The 9,307-nt window shown below is 65.4% G+C and overlaps 1 protein-coding gene across 2 annotated transcripts; it reads right to left on the bottom strand.

Annotated features, from left to right (window-relative positions):
- Positions 1-1,232: 1,232 nt before the first annotated feature.
- FSCN2 (fascin actin-bundling protein 2, retinal) lies at positions 1,233-7,217 on the bottom strand. 2 transcript variants are annotated; one of them, XM_063081408.1, is made up of 5 exons: positions 6,392-7,217; positions 2,519-2,675; positions 2,136-2,294; positions 1,603-1,805; positions 1,233-1,438 (listed from the first exon to the last, which is right to left on the bottom strand). In XM_063081408.1, exons 1-5 carry the CDS (start codon positions 7,215-7,217, stop codon positions 1,233-1,235), a joined length of 1,551 nt encoding a protein of 516 aa, XP_062937478.1. The 2 variants fall into 2 exon arrangements, with proteins under 2 accessions (XP_062937478.1, XP_062937479.1); XM_063081409.1 differs by having other exon boundaries at positions 1,603-1,770; positions 2,173-2,294.
- Positions 7,218-9,307: the final 2,090 nt, after the last annotated feature.

The following is a 9,307-nucleotide window of genomic DNA, read 5'->3' as shown; positions in this document are numbered from 1 at the left end:
TGCCCCTGCCTCCTGCCTCCATCCCTGGCTGCAGGGTATGGATGCGGGGCTCCAGTGAGAGTCAGTCTGAGTAGGGTCTGTCGTGGCCATGCAGGGAGACCCTCTCCTCCAGACCCTGTGGAGTGAGGGGATTGGAGGGGACAGGCTCCAGCCACTGTGGCTTCTGATGCCTCCATCTGCCTCAGGCTTGGCCACTACCAGGGACCACCTGCTCCTCGCCCACTCAGGCTCCTGGGGTCTGGTCCTCCAAGGCTTAACCCGCCCTGCCCACATGACCCTGGTCCGGAAAAGGACCACTGCTGGCTCTTCTTTGTTCCTAAGGCAAGGGGGCTGCCTTCCCAGCTGGTCCCCTCCACCCCAGGATGCCTTTTGGCCCCTTCCTCCCATCCCCATCTCCCCAGAAGTCAATCTACACTCTCTTTCTGCTGCCCCAGCTGACCCTCTACTTGGCTCGCTCTGCTGGACTCACCCCTCACTAGGCCTCACCTCCCCCGCGTAGCATACAAGGGCAGGGGCTGCCCAGGGTCTGGGAAGGGGCGTGGGCATGGGCAGGGGTGGCCTCGTCCGCCCCTGGGCTCTAGGCCTTGGCTCAGGCTGCCTCCCACCTCACCCCCCAACCCCACCTGCCCCAGGGCCTCAAGATCTGTGGCCCTGCCCCCAGCATGGGTGAAGTGCTGCCTAGTGGGAGTCCTTTCTGGGTGCCAGCTGGCTTGAGGAGACAGGTGGGGGAACCTGTGGGGCTCCCGGAGTAAGTGCATTCCTAGTCCTGCTTGGGACGTGGGTTTGGGGACGGGCGTGGCTTCCCAGGTCTCCCTAACACCGTACCCCTGGGGGAGAGAAGCAGTGATGTGAGGACACGCTGAGTCCACAGGCCCTAACCCGGGGCCTGGAACCAGGCTTCTCGAAGCTGCCCCGACCCCGCCACCCACCACCCCCGTCCGGCCGAGGGGACGTGCGGGGGATTCTCTCTCGGTCTCAGGAAAAAGCGGAGTCCTGAGGCATGACAGCAGCTGCGACAAGGGACCAGAGGAAGCCCAATGCGGAGGCTGTCCAGGAGGTGTGAGGGCAACTGCCCACGGCAGGCAGGGACCCCCGACGGGAGGGGCGGGCCGGGGCCAGGGAGGGACCGCAGCGAACCCCGAAAAGGCCCTCCGCGCACGTCCCCCGCCCCGAGCGGCGCCAAGCCCAGGAGCAGCAGCTGCGGGACAGACGCGTTTAATGCGGCCGCGGCCTCAGTACTCCCAGAGCGCGACCCCGGCCGGCGCGTCCGCGTCCGCGCGCAGCAGCCCCGAGGCGCCGCCGCGCAGGTACTTGCCGCTGCGGGCGCGGATGGCCAGGCGGCCGCGCTCGCGGAACTCGAAGAGGAAGTCCTCGGCGCGCTCGCCGTCGCTGCACACGCTGCCGTGGCTGCCGGTGTTCCAGAAGCCGCCGCCGCGGCCTGCGCGACCGGGAGGGGGCGTCGGCCCGGGCGCCGCTGCGCGCCCCGCACCGGCGCGCCCCCTCCCCCTGCGCGCCCTGGCCCCGCCCACGCCCCCCCGCGAGCCCCGCCCCCGGCTCCGCCCACGCCCCTTTGTGCTCCGCCTCCGCGGCCCCCGCGCGCACCTCGGATCTGGTAGGCGCCGTCGCTGAAGCTGAGGTGGAAGACGTCGTAGACGGAGCGGTTGGTGTCCAGCTGGTTGGAACCGCGGTGGTGGCAGACGAAGCCGTCCAGGCCGCGCAGCACCAGGAGGGGCCGGTTGATGAGCTTGAGGATGAACTCCTCGTCCTTGCCTGGCGGGGAGAGGGCGCTGCTGGGGCCGCCCTTCCTGCCACCTTCCCTGTCTGGACCGGGTCTAGCGGCGCCCCTGGGGAGAGCCACAGCCCTGGACTTGGGCACCCGACTTGGGGACACAGATCTGCCATTGCCATTGCAACCTTGGCAAGGTGCTAAATGCCAGGGGGCCCTAGGGGTCCCCAAGTGTGCGGCAGAGATAAGGACGTTTTGGGCTCTCACTGCTCTCCTGATGTCAAAGCCAGTCATCTGGACTGGCAAGTATGACTATTGCCAGGACAGCAGCAGTTCCACGGAGAGGGCAAGGGGCCAGCTCTTGGTGTAGATGGAGTCTCCGGGCTGGCACTGGCCGTGGGTAGAAAACCCAGCCCCAGCCCCCCAGGCAGGCAGGGAGTGCGCACCCACAAAATCGCTGATAGCTGCCAGCTGCCCGTTCTTCTTCATGCACACATAGCGCCCATTGCTGGCTTTGAGTGCCACCCGCCGGCCACGCCACTCCATCTCAAACAGGGTGTTGGCAGAACTGGAGGGAGCAGGGTAAGGTCCCCTCAGTGCAGCTGGAGATTGGGGTACAGGGTCTAGCCTCCCCATCTCCCTCTGGTCCCAGGGGGTGGGACAGGAGCCTGCCTTCCCCTGACACTCTCACCACCAGTAAGAGCTACTGCCCCCCACCCCGGTGGTCATTTCCCCTGACTGCGCTGCTACAGTGGCCCTTGTTGAGGTGGAAGTGGGGAGGTGTGCACTCACACTTGTGTGGCTGTGGCCTGAATACCCCCATGGGTGACCAGGGTCCAGTAGCCCCCGGTGCTGCAATAGAAGGTGCACTTCTTTGTCTCCTGGTCAATTTGCATCAGGAAGGTCTCATGATCCAGTTCTTCGTCCTGATTGGCTGAGACGTTGACCCCTGGAGGGAGGAGATGGGGAAGCCCCTCACCCCTCTCCTGGGGCGGATGGGGAGGCGCGCTTTGGGGGAACCCTTGAAGCCAGAGGGGGTCTCATCTAGAACTCTCTGGACTTGAGAAGATCTGGAAGGCATCTCTCAGAGGGTGGGGGAACCCTGCCCCAGGAACCTATGGCACTCTGTGGACCCCTACACACTGACCCCCAAGGGACCCCTGACCCAGCTCCTGCCACCCCCAGGAGCCAGGCCCTTCCGTGCCAGCAAATCCTCCACTCTCTGCTAATCAGAGGGTAATCTGCCCTGTTCCCTCGACCCAGGACTTACCCCAGCCTCTATTTATAACCCACTCCTAAGCTGCTGAGTGGGCACAGTGGGGGGTCTGTCCTTCCCCACACCATGGCCTAGGTCACAGCCAGGGACTAGGGACCACCCCCGGGCACTAGGCAGGGGCCGGTCTCCTGTCACCTCTGTGGCCTCCCCACTCGCATGTGCTTAGTCTCCCAGGATCCCTGGTGGAGGACCAGGCCACCCAGGGTGGGGAGCCGCAGGCAGGCACCAGGGCCTCCCCGGTATCTTCCCATCAACTGAGTCCGTGGCTTCCTCCCACACACCGCACCCCTGTTTCCATGGCAGCAGGTAACTTTGAGTGGCGTGACAGATTGCAGAGCCCCCATGAGGGCCTGAGGGTGGGGGCCAGACCCTGTCCAGCCTTGTCACCAGGGAAGGAAGGGCGCCAGGCAGCAACCCAGAGTGGAGGGGCTGGCATCTGCTGCCTTTCACCAGCTCCCAAAGCCCCCAGGCGGGGTCTCCCTCACACTGATCACTGCCCCAATGCAGAGCAGCAGCCGGCAGCCCAGCACTTGACCACTGTCCCCACCGCCGCCAGCTCTGCTGTCCCAGCCCAGGATGGCAGTGAGCAAAACAGACAACAGCCCCTGCCCTCGTGGCGCTTAGAGTCAGCGGGGAGTGACAGACAGCACAGAAGTCTGTGGGTCCTGGTGGGGAGCAGGTGCCTGAGGTGAGAGCCGTCCCTGCAGGCGTGAGGGGGTAGCAAGGCCAGAGGTCCTTGTGGGGCCCGCTGCCACACCCTCTAATGGCTCCTGTCACTGTTGCATCTACCAGGCCAGCACTGGCAGTGTGTCCCCAACATCAACCCGCACACCTCCGGACAGGATGCTGTCCAGGGGCCTTCCCCACACAGCCTCCTGCTTCTAGGGAGCTGGCCCCACAGCGGCGGGAGGGGCGCAGTCCGGGCTGGTCTGGGCAGTGCTGGGCATTGCTGGTTCTGCCCCCTCCGGAGGGGCTGGCCGAGCAGCGTGGGGTGGCCGGTGACCTTGAAGGAGTGTCTGCTAGGATTTAGGGCTTGTTTTCTTACTCCTAAGAAGACACAAACAGAGCCAGGGCTCCTTCTTCCTCTAGACGTGTCCTGTCTGGACGTGGGGCCTGGAGCAGCGGCAGCAACGTCGTGAACATGAGGGTGTCACCGAGGTGAGAGCTGACCCCAAAGATGGTTCAGCCTGGAGGTCAGAGGAGAGAACTCCGGCGCCTGCCTGGACTCCCACTGCCCCACGGCCGCCGGGCTCTCGTGTGTGACAGAACCAATGTCCCTATCGCTCTGGACACTCTGTGGCCAGTGTTCTGTCACTGGCAGCAATAAACACTGACCCCTGTGCCACCCGTCGGCACCTCCGCGTCAGTGAAGGTGGCAGTGGGCAGACTCTGGCTGACAGAGCAGCAGAAGGTCATCAGGAGGGGGAAGCAGGCAGACCCGGTGCTCACAGACGCCGGGGGACGAGACGGGTTCAGGGGCGACTTGAATCAAGGCGCAGCCGCGGCACAACCCACCGCCCCAGCTGCCTTGGAATCTCGGGTGACATCCGCCTCCCCCACGACCGCTTCCTCCCGTCACTGGTTGCCAAGTGAAAGTTTGAAACATCTGCTAGGCCGGGTCATGTGCCCCCAGCCTCGTCGGCAGGGAGGCCAGTGCTGGTCCTTCTGCGTCTGAGGCAGGAGGCGGGGGGGGGGGCGCCTCTCAGCAGGGGGTCTCCTATCAAAGGAGCGGAGTCAGATGCAGGGCAGCAAGGGACCGAAATGTGGTCCCCACGGCCACCACCCTCCTCCACCATCACCTCCACTGCCATCGTCACCTCCGCCACCACCTTCCCCTCCACCACTGTCACTAACATCACTGCTACCATGCTCACTCCCACGGCCGCTGCTTTCGCCACCACCATCACCACCCTGAGTCTCTCTCACAAGCTGTCTGCTAACAAATACGTTCGTGTCCAGCGTTCCCTTTGACTCTCAGAGGAAGCTTTCTTTCTTTTTCTCTTTTTTTTTTAAAGATGACAGGTAAGGGGATCCGAACCCTTGACCTGGTGTCGTCAGCACCAGGCTCTCCCGAGTGAGCCGCGGCCGGCCTTGGAAGCTTTCTTACTACCATGGCGCCCGTTTAACTCATTTAACCAGTCAAGCCTTGCCAAGCATATGGGTTAGAACATGGTGGGCTTGTGCTGTCGGGCCTGTGATGGGAAGGAAGAAGCGTGGCTGTGTGTTCACCAGCAAACCCCAGTGCCTAGCTATGTGCCAGGACCGGAGCTCCCAAGGTGACCCAAGTGCCCCTCACTGTGTTGGCCAGGCCTGAGGACCCTGACTGCAGGTGCAGGGCGCTGTGCCCACGGCTAGGCTTCTCCCTCAGTGCTCATGGCTGGTCCTCTGCCATATGGAGTATATGCTCAGATCCCTCAGGTGAGGCGGGGTGCCCAGGGAGGCTGGACATCCGAAGGTCGGGCCAGGGGCATGGTGGGCACATGGGAGCTACCAGGAGATGGGCACGTGGGGGGAGGATCTCCACACACCGGCTGTCACCCCATCACGTCGCCTGACCTCAGAGCTCCGGGTCAGGTGTGCCCAGCCACTTGTGTGCATGGAGCCAGGAGCACATGTAGAGAGCGCCTGTGACCACTGGCCTGTGCCAGGGCCTGGCCCCCCAGCAGCTTGGGGTCCCTCTGGGACCCTCTGCTTCCTCGTGGGGAAGTGGGAACTGCCCGTGTTCACCCCACAGGCTGCCGAGGGGTCACATGAGGCAAGCGGCCATTGACCTGGGAAATGGGGAGGCCCAGGCCACACCCCACTGGGGCAGAGACGGCAGGGCCACCTGTGTCCCCCAGCCCTGGAGATGACTCTGAGGCCCCCACCCCTGGGGCCGTCTGAGGACCCTGTCGGCCAGGCTCTTGGGGGTGCTGCCCCGCTCCAATCCTCCGCTGGCTGCTTGCCCTGCCCCCGCCCCAATTTCCTGTAAAGCCCAGAAAGTGGGGTGGCGGAAAAGAAGGGAGGGACAGGGCCTGCACCCCCTGCCCACCCACCCCTGGCTGTGAGCCTCACACACCCCCCTGCTGGGCACTGCCCGCCCCTTGCCTACATCTCTCCAATCTCAGGTTCAGCAGCTGCCCAGCAGACCCAGGGCTTGGCTGAGACATTCCCCAGCTGTCCTGGGGAAGACCGGTCCTCTTTCCCTCTGATGCTGAAGCCACCAGCCCTGCACAGCACGCCCCGGGCATGGGCCGAAGCCCACCCACCCACGCTGTGTGCAGCCCCCCATGGCCCACATGGACGCACACCAGCCCAGGGCGGACACACAAACACACAGACACGACATTGCTCCCTAGGTCACCCCCACACGGCCCCTCCGAGAGGTTGGCCGCCTGCACCCTCCTTACCCTGCCGCACAGAGACGTAGCGCTGGTTGGCAGCCACCAGCACCACCTGTGGGTGACTCTCTTCCAGGTCGAAGAGCTCGTCCTTGCCGGGCCGCGTGTTGCGGCCGGCCTTGAGCGTGCCGGCAGGCCCCACGGGTGCCAGGTAGTGGCCTTCGCAGTCCTTGAAGGCCAGCTTGCCTGCCTTGAACTCGAGCGTGTAGCAGGCGCGGGCCTCAGGCTCCCAGACGAGGCGGCCGTCGCTGCGCAGGTAGCGGCTGTCACAGGACTTGAGGCAGTACCGCCGGCTCTGGAAGATGAGGGTGAGCAGCGCGTCCACGCCCCACGGCATGTCACCGTCCGCTGCCATCTCATCCTCCTGCGGGCACAGGTGCACGTAGCGCCGCCGGCTCACGCTCAGCAGGTGCGCCTGTGGGTGGATGGCCAGGTGCACTGTCCACAGCTCGGCCGGGGAGATGGCCGTGGCGAAGCAGGACAGCCGGTCCTCCGTGCCACCGAAGAAGCGGCGGTGAGGCTCCGACTGCAGCACCCAGCGCCCGTCGGGCTGCGGCAGGACCAGGAAGCGGCAGTCGCGGCCCGGCCGCTCCGCCTCGCAGGCCACACGCCCGTCGTCGCCGGCCGACAGGTAGCGGCCCAGGTGGCTGCTGCGGAACAGCAGCGCTGCACCCTGGCCTGGGTCCGGCTCCAGCAGCCAAATCTGCTTCCTCTTGAGGCTGGGCGCCGAGGCGTTGACCTTGAAGCCGAAGCTCTCAGCGGTTAGGTAGCGGTCGCTGTCGTTGACGAGGCCAAACTGTATCTTCAGCACCTGGTGCAGACCATTGGTCGGCATCTTCGGGCCAGCGGGTCCCCGAGGGGCTGGGACGCTCTCTCTGAGGGCTCACGGCCCCCGCTGGCCCCTGGGGGCCCGGCCCAGCCCCGCTGTGTCGCCGCCTCTGGCCCGTGGCCGCTGCAGCTCTCGCAAGAGGTGGCAGCAGAGGGCGGGCCGGGGGCAGGGCAGCCCGGAGGTGCGGCTCAGGGGCTCAGGGGCTCAGGGGCTCAGGAGCTCAGGGGCTCAGGGGCTCAGGGGCTCAGGGGCTCAGGGGCTCAGGGCTGGCGGCTGCCTTTCATTACCCTCAGCTTGGATTTCGGCCACTCCCGGATTGCACGGAGGCCGGAGCCAGGGCAGCGGGGCTGGAGGGCAGAGCCAACCACCCCCGTCCTCACCGGCGGCAGCCCTGCCCCACGGCCTGAGCCCTGCACCCCGCTTCGTGGCCCCGCTCTCCCTCTCCGGCCCCCCACCTGGGGCCCCTGCCCCACCGCACGGACACTGCCCAGCCCTGCTCCTTCCCGACGTAGAAAAAGCTGCCCGATGGAAAACTCACAGCACGGCCGCAACCCGATCGCAGCCCTCTGTCCTGAGTGGCCGCCAGGCCCGCGGCGGGATCCAGTTACTGCTTCTCTGATTCCTGCTGCCAGGAGCACGGCAAGGCCCCCCCCCCCCAGCAGCCTGCAGCCCCCTAGGCCGGGCCCTGGCTTCGCGGTTCCTGCCCCAGCCTGCAGCTCTGCAGCCGACAGCTCCGTGCAGTTGCCGGTTGGCCTGGGCCCCGGGCTGTGAAAGTGGCAGGAGAGATGATCACACCGGGGCTGAGGGCCCCACGGCCCCCATCTGTGGCACCTCGACCTGAGCCACGGTGTGCTGCACTGGTCCCACAGAAAAAGCTCCTGGCTAGAGAAGAGCAGCTGTGCCTATGAGGGACTCAGTGACACCCATCCCCAGGACTGCGTGAGTACCCCACAGGCATCAGGCTGCTGCTGGACCTGGGGTCAGAGGACTGTCCAGCTCCCAGCTCACTCCTGTGTGCCCTGAGCAAGTCTGCAGGCCACAAGGCCGCTTCCTCCTCTACGTTGATCTCAGGGTGAAGCCAACCCCATGTGGTCTTCGGTAGACTTGCTGGGTGGCCTTGGGGACACTGGAACTGCCACTTACGTGGCCGGCGCAACTGGACTGGCTGCAGGTCTTTGTGGATGTGGGTCCAGGGTCCGTTTGCCCGGTGCTCCCAGAGGTGGCCCTTGGAATCCGGCAGAGGGATGAGACTGGAAGCTGGCCACACCTGACTCCCAGCCTGCCTGCTGCACCCTCCACCCTGAGCCCGAGGGGGCATCTCAGTGGGGCCGGCTCAGCTATGCCCTGCCTGCCTGTCTCCTGCACCTGCCTCAGAGGCCGGGAGCCAAGTAGTGAAACCAGAGCTGCCCGGCCTGGGCCAGGGCCAGCCTCGGTGTCCTCTTATACAGTGTGGGACTTTCAGGCCTCTACGGTGCAGCTCCAGCTTTGCCTCCAGAATTTTGCCCTGTCCTCCTAGGCCTGCCCGCCCTCAAGTGGCCTTGGGTGGGGCCCCATGCTGTGGGGGTCTAGCTGGGCACACGTGGGCCCCAGGCAGGCGGGTAGACAGGCACAGTGTCAGGAGTCCTTCCTCCATTCTTCAGCCTGGGGCTGTGACTGTGCAGGGCACGTGCAGACACTGAGGAAATGCAGGGTCCTGTCCCCAGAGCAAGGCATGGGGAGGACTCATGCACACATCCTCCAGTGTGGCACAGCGCACACCAGTGGGCAGCCACACCGGGGATGGTCTTTGTCTGCTTCTGTGGTCCATGCTCATGGGGCACTGACGTGTGCATGACCAGCCTGTGTGGAGGCACTGTTGTAGGAACACACAGTCTGGGGTTTCACCCCCTCCCCAGGGACGACACCCTGACACCCATACAATCCCTCCACAGTTCCCAGGAAGCCAGGGACCCAGGCTGAGCTGCAAAGCCAGGGAGTGTCCCTGGTCTGGCAGTACAAGCTGGTGATGCCCGCACCTCGGTTTCTCTTTGGACCCCAAAGGCAGGGCTTGGTTGGTCTGTGTGTGGTGGGGGGAAGCCTGAGGGTCAGCCATGCCC

This window comes from Cynocephalus volans, chromosome 16 (assembly GCF_027409185.1).
Source record: "Cynocephalus volans isolate mCynVol1 chromosome 16, mCynVol1.pri, whole genome shotgun sequence".
Taxonomy (NCBI): Eukaryota; Metazoa; Chordata; class Mammalia; order Dermoptera; family Cynocephalidae; genus Cynocephalus; species Cynocephalus volans.
Note: the sequence above shows the minus strand (reverse complement) of the source record. Positions and strands in the feature narration are given on the sequence as shown.

Coding starts and splice junctions, on each gene's coding strand:
- FSCN2 (XM_063081408.1), bottom strand. CDS start 7,217: ATGCCGACCAATGGTCTGCACCAGGTGCTGAAGATACAGTTTGGCCTC. Junction 2,676..6,391: donor CTACGTCTCTGTGCGGCAGG/GTAAGGAGGGTG, acceptor TCCTCCCTCCAG/GGGTCAACGTCTCAGCCAAT. Junction 2,295..2,518: donor CAGGCCACAGCCACACAAGT/GTGAGTGCACAC, acceptor TGCTCCCTCCAG/TTCTGCCAACACCCTGTTTG.